Source organism: Mobula birostris, chromosome 30, assembly GCF_030028105.1.
Source record: "Mobula birostris isolate sMobBir1 chromosome 30, sMobBir1.hap1, whole genome shotgun sequence".
Taxonomy (NCBI): domain Eukaryota; kingdom Metazoa; phylum Chordata; class Chondrichthyes; order Myliobatiformes; family Myliobatidae; genus Mobula; species Mobula birostris.
Window position 1 is genome coordinate 17,730,668 of NC_092399.1, and position 13,890 is coordinate 17,744,557.

Consider the following 13,890-nt stretch of genomic DNA (forward strand, 5'->3'; position numbering starts at 1 on the left):
ATTTCAGGGAGGTAGCATCATCAATTTGCAGGAGATTTCCAGGAGAGATGGGATGTCTGCAATAGAGTAGCTTCTTAGCAACTAGCCAGCTAGTTTAAATAATGTTAGCTATGCTAGTGAACGAATAACACCTGTTAAACTCACCTCAACATGTCTTTTACAGTCTTAACTCACCATGGGCAATAGAAAAGTCACTGTTGCAAACAGTGCAGCGGGAAACACTGTCATTATTTTGACCCCTATTAGGCAGGGGTACACTTTAGTGTAGTCTGGGGTGACGTACATTTTATATTTTTTTGGAATACTCTGCCATGGTGCGCTCTCGCTTGCGCTCTCTCTCTCTCTCTCTCGTGGTTGCTCGTGCGCTCTCAAGCGCTCTCTCTTGCTTCCTCGCTCGCTCGCCCTCTCTCTCACTTTCTCGCTCACTCTCTCTCTCTGTCTCGCTCGCGCGCTTGCTTGCCTTCGCTCGTGGTCGATCTCACGCTCTCTCTTGCTTTCTCCCGCTCGCTCTCAAAAAAATTGATTTCCGTGATATTGTATATAATTTGCAGGCATCAGGGAGCCACTATTAATATGCGGGAGACTCCCGGAAGTTCCGGGAGAGGTGGGATGTCTGTTCTACACTCGAGGAAATAAAGTCCTATCTTATGCAAACTTTCCCTGTAACTTAGGCTCTCATGTTCTGGCAACATGCTTGCAAATTTTGTCAGCACTCTTTCAATCTTACTGATATCTTTTCTGTAGGTTAAGTGACTTGCCTAGTTTCCCCTCGAGTACTTCACTTTTTTTTTAAAGTTTTGGGATGTTGCCAGATAATATCAATTGAAGCATTTATGTTAAAGGAAAAATTAAGACTTTGAAGATTGCTTTTCTTTAATACTGTAAGTGTTCCCTGCAGCACAGGAATACAGGAACCAGTTTATTGTCTCTCATTTCATCTGTAGGAGAACAATTCAGAAAGTGACTATTTTCCACCTGTTTGACTGCAGCCACTAATGGCTACATCTACAGTTCTCTATTGGATCATGCTAGCAAATTATCAGCTTCAGCAGAATAATATATACAGAACCAGGCAATGTCGATTTTAGAAGAGAAAGGAGCAGAATTAGGCTATTTGGCCTATTTAGTCTGCTGCACCATTTCGTCACAGCTGATCAATTTTCCTCCTCAACCCCATTCTCCAGCCTTCTCCCTGTAACCTTTCATGCCCTGACTAATCAAGAACCTATCTACCTCTGCCTTTAATACACCCAATGACCTGGCCTCCACAGCTGCCTGTGGCAACAAGTTCCACAGATTCACCACCCTCTGACCATCTCTATTCTAAATGGATGTCTATTCTGAGGCTATTCCCTCTGGCCCAAGACTCCTCCACTATAGGAAACATCTTCTCCACATCTATTCTATCTCGGCCTTTCAACATTTAATAGGTTTCAATGAGAGTTCCTCTCATCCTCTGAATTCCAATGAGTAGAGACCCAGAGCCATCAAAGACTCCTCATACAATGCCTTTTCATTCCAGTGTTATTCTCGTGGACCGCCTCTAGACCCTTTCCAATATCAGCACATACTTTCTTAGGTAAAGGGCCCAAAACTTCTCCCAGTACTCTAACTGAGTCCTCACCAGTGCCTTATAAAGCCTCAGCATTATATTCTTGCTTTTATGTTCTAGTCCCCTCTAAATGAATGTAAACATTGCATTTTCCTTCCTCACCACCAGCTTAACCTGCAAGTTAACCCTTAGGGAATCCTTCACGAGGACTCCCACGTCCCTTCGTACCACGGATCAACTTTCAAAACAAGTTCTCTTCCCCTTGTTTCCTAATGTAGCCCTTGACCCTCTACTGCCTTCTCTGCCACAATATAAGAGGACATGGTGGCACTGAGGAGAGTCACTAGGACGTTGCCTAGATTGAGTATCTCAGGTAGAAGGAGGATCAGAACCACAATCACGTTTATTGTTGCTGATATATGTCGTGAAATTTCAGGCAGCAGTACAATGCAATATACAAAAAACTATGCAAACACGAGGCAATCTGCAGATACTGGAATTTCAAGCAACGCACACACAAAATGCAGGTGAACGCAGCAGGCCAGGCAGCATCCATAGGCAGAGGTGCAGTCAATGTTTCAGGCTGGGACCCTTCGTCAGGACTAACTGAAAGAAGAGATAGTAAGAGATTTGAAAGTGGGAGGGGGAGAGGGAGATCCGAAATGATAGGAGAAGACGGGAGGGGGAGGGATGGAGCTAAGAGCTGAAAAGTTGATTGGCAAAAGGGATACGAGGCTGGAGAAGGCCCGTCCCATGATCCTCTCCCTTCTCCAGCCTCATATCCCTTTTGCCAATCAACTTCCCAGCTCTTAGCTCCATCCCTCTCCCTCCCGTCTTCTCCTATCATTTCGGATCTCCCCCGCTCCCTCCCACTTTCAAATCTCTTACTAGCTCCTCTCTCAGTTAGCCCTGACGAACGGTCTCGGCCCGAAACGTCGACTGTACCTCTTCCTATACATGCTGCCCGGCCTGCTGCGTTCACCAGCATTTTTTCTGTGTGTTTTACGAAAAATTACCTTATAAGAAATGTAAAAAAAAAAGTGCAAGAAGAGAGAAAAGTAGTAAGGCAGTATTTGTGGACCACTCAGAAATCTGATGACGGAGGGGAAGAAGTCATTCCTAGATTGCTGAGTGTCTTCAGGCTATACCTCCTCCTGATAGGAGTAATGAGAAAAGGCATGTCCTGGATGCCAAGTCCTTAACAACAGACACTGCCTTCTTGAGGCATTGCCGTTTGAAGATGTCCTGTGCATTGAGGAGGCTTGTCCCCATGATTAGACTGACTGAGTTTACAACCCTCTGCAATGTTCCCTCATCCTCTGCAATGGCACCTCCACCCCAGACAGTGATGCAACCCGTCGGGATGCTGTACACAGTACATCTGTAGGGACTTGCTAGAGTCTTTGGCGGCATTCTAAATCTCCTCAAACTCCTAATGAAATATACCCACTGACCTTCCTTCTTCGTAACTGCAGGATAGAGTAGATGCGCTCTTTTCCTCAAGAAAGACGAGAGTGAATGGTGATGTGACAGAGCAATACAAAATTATGAAGGGGGTTGATAGTAAGCTGTTTTTCCCTAAGACAAGAGAGCATAGGTTTGAGGTCCTAGATAGGAAGTTTAGAAGGGATCTTTTTCTTACAGTAATTGGAATCGGAATATGCTGCCTGAAGAGATGGTGGAGGCAGATAATCTCAGAACATTCAGGAAGCATTTGAACAAACACTAGGATCATTAAAACATACTATAAAAGAACGTGGACCAAATCCAGTTTAATGGGATTAGCGTGGATGGGTGCAGTAGTCGGAGTGGGTGAAAGGGTCTAACTAATTTTATGTGTTTCTTTGGATGTGCAAGTGAATTGAAGGACTGAATGAAAGTTTTAAAATGTTAATCTTTCTCAATTATGCACTTCTCTTTTCTTTCCAATGCCCCACATAAAGTCTGAGATATGAATGTTCACTCTTCACACTACACCAGATGAGTGCGCACCAACATGCTCACCAGCTTTTTGAAGGATGAGAGGGGATCTGATTGAAACATATAAGATTATTAAGGGGTTGGACACGCTAGAGGCAGGAAGCATGTTCCTGATGTTGGGGGAGTCCAGAACCAGAGGCCACCGTTTAAGAATAACGGGTAGACAATTTAGAGTGGAGTTGAGGAAAAACTTTTTCACACAGAGGGTTGTGGTTCTGTGGAATGCTCTGCCTCAGAAGGCAGTGGAGGCCAATTCTCTGGATTCTTTCAAAAAAGAGTTAGGTAGAGCTCTTAAAGATAGCAGAGTGAAGGGATACGGGGAGAAGGCAGGAAAAGGGTACTGATTGTGGATGATCAGCCATCACAGCGAATGGTGGTGCTGGCTTGAAGGGCTGAATGGCCTACTCCTGCACCTATTGTCTATTATCTATTAAGATATCAACAGCTGTCCATACTGTGCTGTCCCATCGGTGTCCTTGTCCTTGAGAAACACACAACCTGCTGGAAGAACTCAGTGGTTTGAACATCATCTGTGGGAGGAAAGAATTTGTTGATGCTTTGGGTAAAAAAAACCCTGCGCAAGTCCTGAGGAAGAATCTCGGCCGGGAACACTGACTATTTATCCATTTCCGTGGATGCTGCTTGTCCTGCCTAGTTCCTCCGGCATTCTCTCTGCGCAGCTCTGGATTTCCAGCATCTGAAGGTTTTCTGGTGTTTGATCAGGATCCTGCACCAGATTCCAGTAACTGCAGTCTCTTGTGTCTTCCGTCCTTGCCTGCCCTTGCTGCATCTAGAAACAGAGAGATTCAGAAGATACCATATGCATCTCGATTCATGCTGATCTATAAATCTCTACCGACAATGGTGTAAACAATTAATACCAAGCTTGCTCATGTCAGAGACGAAGTGTTGCTCACTGAGTAGATTAGTAAGTGAGGCAAAGGTGATCTGCAGTGAAAGTATTAATTTTATGCCAGCGTGTGTTTTTTTTATTTGTCTCTGTTTTTTGAAGCGATTGATTGCATGATTTATACAATCAAACCTTGCACCTTCAAGTCTGTATGGATTATTTGGAGGAGAAAGTCTGTACTATCATTTGCGATCCATTCGGATGTTGTATTTTCTAAATGGCCAGAAAAGCTTTATTTCTAAAGTCTCCGCAGTGGTTTCTTAGCATCTAATCTTATTCAGTATATACTGGAGAGGCCTCACTTGGAGTATTGCGAGCAGTTCTGGGCCCCTTATCTTAGAAATGATGTGCTGAGGTTCAAAAGAATGATTCCAGGATTGAACTGCTTGTCATATGAAGAGCATTTGATGGGTCTGGGCCTGTATTCACTGGAATTCAGAAAAATGAGGGGTAAACACACACAAAATACTGGAGGAACTCAGCAGGCATTGATTATACTCTTTCCCTAGATGCTGCCTGGCCTGCTGAGTTCCTCCAGCATTTTGTGTGTGTTGCTCGGATTTCCAGCATCTGCAGATTTTCTCTTGTTTGAGAATGAGGGGTGACCTCATTGAAACCTATTGAATGGTGAAAGGCCTTGATAGAGTGGATGTGGAGAGGATATTTCTTATGACCAGAGGACACAGCCTCAAAATAGAGGGGTGTCCTTTTAGAACAGAGATGAGGAGGAATTTCTTTAGCCAGAGAGTGGTGAATCTGTGGAATTCGTTACCACAGGCAGCTGTGAAACCCATTTTTGTGTATATTTAAGCCAGATTTTTCTATCACTGCTATTTGTGACTATAATAGAAGGTTTGTTCTGTTGTGCTCCTATCATGGAACTGGGAATACATACTGGAAGAGGAATCCCTTTGCTTTCTCATAATGCATTTAGTTTAATTTCCAATTCAGAGGTGCAAAGATATATTCTGAAAGACACAGAACACAAAAGGACATCTCGTTGTTTTGCCATTTAAGTTGCAAGCAGGAAATTTACATTCCTTGTGTTTTTAATTCTGAATTATTTGATAGATTTCATGAAAACTCCAAATTAACTTGAGTGAGGGTCACAGAGGAAAGAATTTCAAATAGGGAAGCCACCAGAACTCCTGTAGTTGTATAGTTGGTCAACACTCTGTTCAGTGTGGAATTGAGGCTATCGCACAGGGATATTCCCAGGCTCAGAGAGTCAGAAGTGTTGTATTAACTGATTCCTGTCGTGCTGGCACTACCAATGCCCTCTTGTCTCTGCAGATTAAGGTAGGTTGCAATCTGCTCAACTCCAATTCAGATATGCAAAGTATATAATCAATGGAACTGTATTTGAATATGTTGTCAGCTGAAAAGAGGTGGGGGGAAGAGGTGGGGCAGCAACATTGGGAGATGTTGCAAGGCAGAAATCTTTTCTAAATATGATGCATATTTGCTATTGGTGGCCAACACACTGTTGGAGGATTTTATTGCCTGGCAGTTGCTAAACAACTGCCTTTCTATCTGATAACTGTAATTAAGATTCATTACTTAGCCAACATCTTAAATCTAATTTAATTCTCCAGTCATCACATTGTTGTTTATGACATCCAGCCGACAGATTAACCGCCTGCATTTGGCAAATAATCAATGGTTTCCATATTTAAGAGTAATTCATTGGTTGCAAAGCTTTTGGGGCCACAGTAAGGATATGAAGGCATTTTCTAAATGCAAGCTCTCCCTTCACTGGAATTATTAACCTGAGTTTGAAAATTAATGTTGGATCATTTGCATACCTGATTCATAGTGTTACAAATTTGCCTTGCTCCTTGCTGTTAATGATTCATTTTTATTGTCTCGTTGGTCAGGAACTGTTCTACGAAGACCGTCATTACCACGAGCATTGCTTCAGGTGTTATCGCTGTGACAGATCATTGGCAGATGAGCCATTTACATGCCAAGAAGAGGAGCTGTTATGCAATGATTGCTACTGCAGTGAATTCTCCTCAAAATGTATTGCTTGTGACAAGGTCGTCATGCCTGGTATGTGCCCTGGAGTATTATTTCTCAAACACATTATTGCCCTTCCAGCTTCTGTTTGAGTAGCCTGTCAGACCATTTTTCCTTCCATCAATAAGTCATAGCTTGGAAACTTCAGTCCAACTCATAGCATGATAATGCTGTTTCAGCATTTACTAATGAAATGTTGATAATTAAGATCCTGAGGTAATGGGAGCACACATTCATGTAATAAATGCAAATTTCACTGAGTTTACTTGTGTGCTTTTGTTTTTTCTTCACTCTAATACAATGCAGGCATTAATTATTAGAGGATTAAAGAGCACTTTGAATCTTTTCCATTATTGTTCTAAAGTTTGCTGAGGTGCTTTATGCTCAAGAAAGGTGCTTTCTGAAAAGTTCTAGGAGCTGGCTTACTTAGCAATCATTCTTAAAAGCTAGATTTTATGGGTATTGGGGCTCTTTATTGCTATTCTCCAGAATTCAACAACCCCCACAAGTGTTATATTTCCCAGGTAACAATTATAGAGAAAAGCTACGGGTTCCACCTCATGAAAAGTCAACAAAATATGGAACACTTGCAAATTTTCCAAAATCTACAATGGGTGACTTATTGGTTAGTGGCAAATTATGGCATGAAAGCCTCTCCAGTCGGCAGTGGGTGTGGTATCACCGCTCTTTGTGTGTGAATCTTCCACACAGTGTCAGTGCTCTTCATGAGCATTTAGTGTATCATTGTGAAAAGCTTTTACTTTGAAGCTAAGTTTTATTGATCGCTCGTCGAAATCCTGATTGAAACCCATCCGATGTCTCAGAGGGAGAAGGTTGCGTGAGATGATTGAGAAAAACTGCAAAGAAATATTAGTTGAAGCTCTGATTAAACTGAAGCGTGCATAACAACAGTCGGCACTGAGGATCCTGAATTTTCAGATGAGGTTCAGTTGAATTACACAAAGTTAGACAAAAGACCAAGTCAGGCAATCGATGGTTCTTGGATATAAATGTGATTGATAAGGCTTCATATAGTTGGGATAAAACCAGAATTCATTGTTGATTGTAGAGTGCTTGCTTACCAGTCTCCTAGGTTTCCAAATTTTTAGCAGGAAACATTTACGCTGAGGGTGCTGGGTATAAATTAAAGAGGGTGAAAATTGATCAAACTCTGGCATCGAGTCCTACCCTGGTATATTATTTTATTAAGATGCAGCCAAGAATAGACCCTTTGAGCCGCGCCAGCCAACAATCTCCCAATCTAATCCTTGCCCAATCAACATACCAACCGGTACGTCTTTAGACTGTGGGAGGAACCGGAGCACCTGGAGAAATCCCACGCAGTCACACGGAGAACGTACAAGCTCCTCACAGGCAGCGTCAGGAATTGAACCCCGGGTCGCTGGCACTGTAGAGCGTTGCGCTAACCACTATGTTACCGTGCCATCCACAGTAAGAGGGCTCCAATTTTATACTCCGGTGGAGCAGAGTGGACTGCAGAAGCATGATGGCAATGGAAGAACCTTGGTCTTTATGTGGCTGGGGAAGGAAATATCACCACTTGGAAGGTGATATTCAGTCTGTGTCCTCTTTTCCCCACAAAACAAATGAATACCCTGCCAATATTCACCAGCTCCTGTGCATACAATATCACTTGAAACAGTGAAACCTGTGAAGCCGTTTTACCATAGCAATGCCAGACCAACTCGGATGGCTAGCCACAAGGACGTGATAGGGAAAGTGACCAAATACTGGTTTAGAGTCGTGAGAGCCTTCACGATGAAAAGAGCAGCAGTGAAGCCGAGGTGTTCATGGTGAGAGTTCTAACGCTTGTGGCTTCAGCTGAGGCCATAGCTGCTAGTTGTCAGGGTTAAGTCCAGGCTCAGGTGAGATTAGGACTGGAAGGTTATACGTCTGAGAGAAATGGGGAGAGTAGTGGGGGAGGTTCAGAAAGGAATTGAAAGTAAGGAAGAGAATCTTAAAATGAAGCATCTCTTGATAAGTAACTGGACAAAGTTAGCAAGCACAGTGAATGGGGCAGAATTTGGACAGAAACATAGAACGTTATCGCACAGTACGGGCCTATGGCCCACGATATTGTGCCGACCTTTCAACCTACTCTGAGATTAATCTAACACTTCCCTCCGACATAGCCCTCCATTTCTCTATTGTCCATATGCCTCTCTGAGGGTCTGTAAATGCCCCTAACATATCTGCCTCCACCATCGCCACCCCTGGCAGAGCATTCCACCCACTCACCCACCAATCTCTGTGTAAAAATAATTCCCTCTGTTTCCTCCCCCATACGTTGCTCAAATCTCCTTAAATAGCAGAGCTTTTGCTGACCTCTGGTTTCTGTAATGGAGGGCTGAGGAACAGAGTCTGTGGCAGCATCAGAAAATGAAGGCTGTGTCCTTTCCATTGCTTTGGAGAACATTTTGACAAACGCTGGACTTGTGTTGTGCTACCACTGAGGGTATTTTTGGCTGATTGTCATCATCAGGTACCCGTAAGCTTGAATACAATGGCAACACCTGGCATGAAGGCTGTTTTATTTGTCACACCTGCGAGCAGCCCATAGGCTCGAAGGCCTTTGTACCCGATAAGAGTGAGATTTACTGTGTGCCTTGCTACGAGAACCACTTCGCTCCGCGATGCTTCCACTGCAAGAAGGTAATTTGTTTTTCTAAATTTAGAGATGCAACATGGTACCAGGCCCACCGCTTAAATAAATATGTGACCAATTAACCTACTAACCCAAATATCTTTGGAATGTGGGATGAAACCAGGGCATCCTGAAGAAACCCATGTGGTCATGGGGAAAACATACAAACTCCTCCCAGACAGCAATGGGATTTTGAACCTAGGTCACTGGCACTGTGAAGCACTATGTTAACCACTATGCTGCCATACCATAATGACTGACCCTTGATTTGAGAATACTCTCTCTGAAGGTAGAGTCATATATATATATATCCTCTTGACTTCAGGGCATAATCGGAACAGAAACTGAAAGTTCAAAGTAAATTTATGTATGTCGCAATATACAATCCTCTGACATTCATTTGCTTGTGGGCATATTTAATAAATCTATAGAATAATAGCCACAACAGAATCAATAATAGACAGCCAACTAGGGTGTTCAACAAGAGTGCAGAAGACAACAAACTGAGCAAATATAAAAAAAGAAATAATAATAAATCAATAAGCAACAAATATCGAGAACGCGAAAGAGCCCATTGACTGTGGAAACATTTCTATGATGGGGCAAGTGAAGTTGAGTGAAGTTATCCCCTTTGGTTTAAGAGCCTGATGGTTGAGGAGTAATGACAGTTCCTGAACCTGGGTGGTGTGAGTCCTGAAGCTCTTGTACCTTCATCCTGATGGCAGCAGTGAGAAGAGGGCAATTACTTGGTGGTGGGGGTCCCTAATGATGGATGTTGCTTTCTTGCCACAGTGTTTCATGGAGATTTGCCTAATGGTTGGGAGGCTTTACCTGTGATGGACCCGGCCATATCCACTACCCTTTGTAGGAATTTTAGTTCAAGGGCATTGGTGTTTCCATAACCAGGCTGTGATGCCGCCAGTCAATATACACTCCACTCGAATAACTGTTGTTATTGTAGCAAAATGTTTTTTGTTGTTTTAGGATTGTTACTTAAATAACTGTATTGGCTTTTACCAAGCCAATTTTAGTTGAGGTAGCAGAGGTAGTATTTTTGTTCTCTGAATCCAGAACCTAGAAAATAAACAATGGCTTCAATTCAGATCTTACTCTAGCAGTGAGAGAGAGTAAAGGAACACTGCAGGATTGGGAAACAATGAGTTCGTAGGACTATGGAGGGGAGATCTCCAGAGGTGGTAAGGTCCATGATGGTGGGAGAGGCAGTGGACTGGTGATCCTCCGAGGGGTCTTACACCAGGGGTAGTGACGAAAACTTTCCAGGAACTCCCATAAAAGCGGTAGAAATGAGCAGGGCAGATGAAGGGTACCAGCCTGAAACGTTGACAGTCCACTTTCCTCCATAGGTGTTGCCTGCAATTGTGGAACTCCTCCGGTGCCTCTTTAGTGTTGTTCCCTCTAAAACAGGTTGAAATTAAATTCTTAAAAGGATAGAAATTTGCTTCACAGTCAGCGGCCTTTCTGCTCATTTTAGACAGGGAACAACTGAGATGAATTTTACTTTCCATTTTGCAGTCCATGGCCCCTGTGAGTTAACCCACCCACGTACGTCCCCAGTACAATGGGGACTGCTGCCTCCGCTCCTCTTTCAGACAGTGAGTGAAGGAAACATTCCTCTTTTCATTTTAAGCTGATGCCTCCACAATACTGACACCTGTGGAAAGGGAACTGGCTCTCGTGGTGGACAGGATGAACTTTAAAGATTAAAACTGTACTTGTCACATTTACACTGAGGTATCAGAATGTACAGAGAAATGCGTCATTTTCATGGATGACCACCAACGCCGAATAGGGGCTGGGGGCAGCCCGCGAGCATCGCCACACCTTCAGCGCCAATTTATAGCAGCCCCACAGCTTACTAACCCTAACCGTGCATCTTTGGAAATGTGGGAGAAAGCTTGCGGTCATGGGGGAATTGAAACCTGATTGCTGGCTGCTGGCGTTGTAATAGCATAAGGCTAACCACCAACCCGTTGGATTGGTGGATCAAAATATCCTCTAAGTGTTCGGATTGTTTCCCCAATCAAGTATTCTACCCGTCATATGGATTGTATTTTCAAACCTTTTTCCTCTCAGTGTGCAGAGCCAGCTGCTGAGTTCAACATATGACCAGTACTCTGTTTGTGCTGATGCCTTAGATTTCCCCCCATTTTGAAAGCAATTGTATAGCAGAAAAGCATGGATGTGTCAATAGTTAATCCATTTTCTGGCTCTGGCTACCACCAACTGAATGCCTCTGTAGCTTTTACCTGCCTCTAGAGACTGCTAAGTACGCTTACCTTGACAGTAAAGAATTAATTTTGTGCTGAGATAATCATAAATTCCTCTTTTGAACATCTTGCAGGCCCTGACCAAAGGAGGTGTTACTTACCACAATGAGTCCTATCACAAGGAATGCTTTGTCTGCAGCGGATGCAAGACTCAGCTGGCCGGCCAGAACTTCACCTCCCGGGATGAATCCCCGTACTGCCTCAAATGCTTTGGGAACCTGTACGCCAAGAAGTGTGCCGCCTGTGGCAAACCCATCACAGGTAAATGGCTGCGACCCTTAGCCCCCCCATAAGAGTTCCCTCCTGGCAGACTGCCAGTCCAGCTGAAACCGGGACCGCGGTGGGAGAATCTTTGCAAGATCTCTAGCAGAACTACGGAGCATAGCTACACATGTAGACCAATTTAATTGCCACAACTTGCACATTTTACCATCAGAAGATAGTTCTACTGTAGACATAGCTTGGAGTTCTTGTATTCAATTTCTATAATTTTACCATATATCAAAGTGCTGGTAGAACTGTTCTGGGCTCCCAGTTTGCAAGCAGGCCATTTATAATTCAGTGTAATTTAACTGTTAGTCAAATTCCAAAGCTTAATTCAATGGTCGTATCGTTATCAACAAAAGTAAAGTAATGCCATTGTCTTGATTCAGATATAGCTCTCTTATCTCTGAGAAGTTCATTCAGTCCAGTCCTTTTCCATTAAAAAACATCAAAAAACAAAGCACCAGACTGCTTTCTCCCTGGCAGAACATAAAGGACAAACTGCGAGCTCCACTTCTTTCCTCAAGGACTGCACTTTCAAAGCTGTTTCAAGCGTTAATTAGCAGTCAACGGCTTTGCAGTTGTTATATTTGTGAAAGGTGGTTTGTAAATGCAAATTCAACTTAGACTGTTCTTTACAAACTTGGCAAAAACTTTTAAGAACGTTTTCTATGTAGTTAACGACTGTTGGCACTTCGCAGGGATGTTAGCAAACATAATTTCCCATGAAGTGAGATGTTTAGAAACTTCAGAATCAGAATCAGATTTAATATGACCAGCATATATCATGAAATTCGCGGCAGCAGTAGAATGATAAATATAGAGGAAAAAATAAATGAATTACAGTAAGTATATATATGTATATTAAATAGTTACATTAAAGTGCAAAAACAGAAATAATTTTTAAAAAGTGAGGTAGTGTTCATAGGTTCAATGTTCAGTTTGAAATTGGATGGCAGAGGGGAAGAAGCTGTTCCTGAATCGCTGAGTCTGTGCCCTCTGTACCTCCTTCCTGATAGTAACAATGAGATGAGGGCATGCCCTGGGTGATGGGGCTCCTTAATAATGGACGCTGATTTTCTGAGGCACTGCTTCTTGAAGATGTCTTGGATACTATGGAGGCTAGTAACCCATGATAGGGCTGAGTAATTTTACAACTTTCTGTTGCCCTTTTAGACTTGTGCAGTAGCCCCCCCCGCCATACCAGATAGTAATGCAGCCTGTCAGAGTGCTCTCCACTGTACATCTGTAGAAGTTTTCAAGTGTTTTAGGTAACAAACCAAATGTCCTCAAACTCCTAATGAAATATAGCCACTGCCTTGCCTTCTTCATAGCTTCATCGTTATGTTGGGACCAGGTTAGATCCTCAGAGATCTTGACACCCAGGAACTTGAAATTGCTCACTCTCTCCACTTCTGATTCCTCTATGAGGATTGGTTCGTGTTCTCTCATCGTACCCTTCCTGAAGTCCACAATCAGCTCTTTAGTCAAACTTGATCAAAGACCTACATTTTATTCTGATATTATGGTAAATTAGAAAGCCCTCCCGTATGTTTCACTGTCTCCCATGATAGCGTTGAAATGATGGTGGATTTTGCCCTTCAAAATCTATGTGACCCACGATTTCTACAATTCCACTGGGAAACCCACATAGAAAACTGGATGGAGAATCAAGGTTATGAAGAGCCCCAGGATGCAAGTTTGCGGAGATTCACAAGGATGCTGCCTACTGGGAGAGAATGAAAATACAAAACAGGCTTTTAGAAAGAAACTGGCAATATTTTCATTGGATCAGAGGCTACACCCTGAACTGATAATGTTCTGAAGTGCTGGGACACAGTAGAAAGACAGATTGTTTCCAATGTTTGAACAATCCAGATGAAGGGAGATAAAAAAGAATTGATGTGAAAACCCTAGTGGAGAGATGAGGAAGGATTTTTATACAGGTATTATGAAGCTGTGAAGTATACTTTGGACAAATCAGCGATTCAGATTGATGGGTCCACTATAGACCGTCAGGAAAGGATTGTCGAGTCTCAAAAGCAGAGGGGGAGATGTATGCCTCATGATTAACTCCTTTTGGTTCACAGATATATCAGTGTTGTCCCAATTCTGCTCACCAGACCTGGAATATCTCATAATTAAGTGCCGTCCATTTTACCTGCTGTGGAAGATTTCTGCTGTCATTTAGGTAGTGGAGTATATTCCACCT

The 13,890-nt window shown here is 43.0% G+C and overlaps 1 protein-coding gene across 5 annotated transcripts in view; it reads left to right on the top strand.

Moving 5' to 3' along the window:
• fhl3a (four and a half LIM domains 3a) overlaps positions 1-13,890 on the top strand; it is a 132,190-nt gene that overhangs the window by 109,111 nt on the left and 9,189 nt on the right. For all 5 annotated transcript variants that reach the window (XM_072247220.1, XM_072247219.1, XM_072247221.1 and 2 more), the window contains 3 exons: positions 6,320-6,494; positions 8,965-9,134; positions 11,489-11,675. In XM_072247220.1, coding sequence (XP_072103321.1) covers positions 6,320-6,494; positions 8,965-9,134; positions 11,489-11,675 — 532 coding nt within the window. The remainder of the gene's footprint in view (positions 1-6,319; positions 6,495-8,964; positions 9,135-11,488; positions 11,676-13,890) is intronic.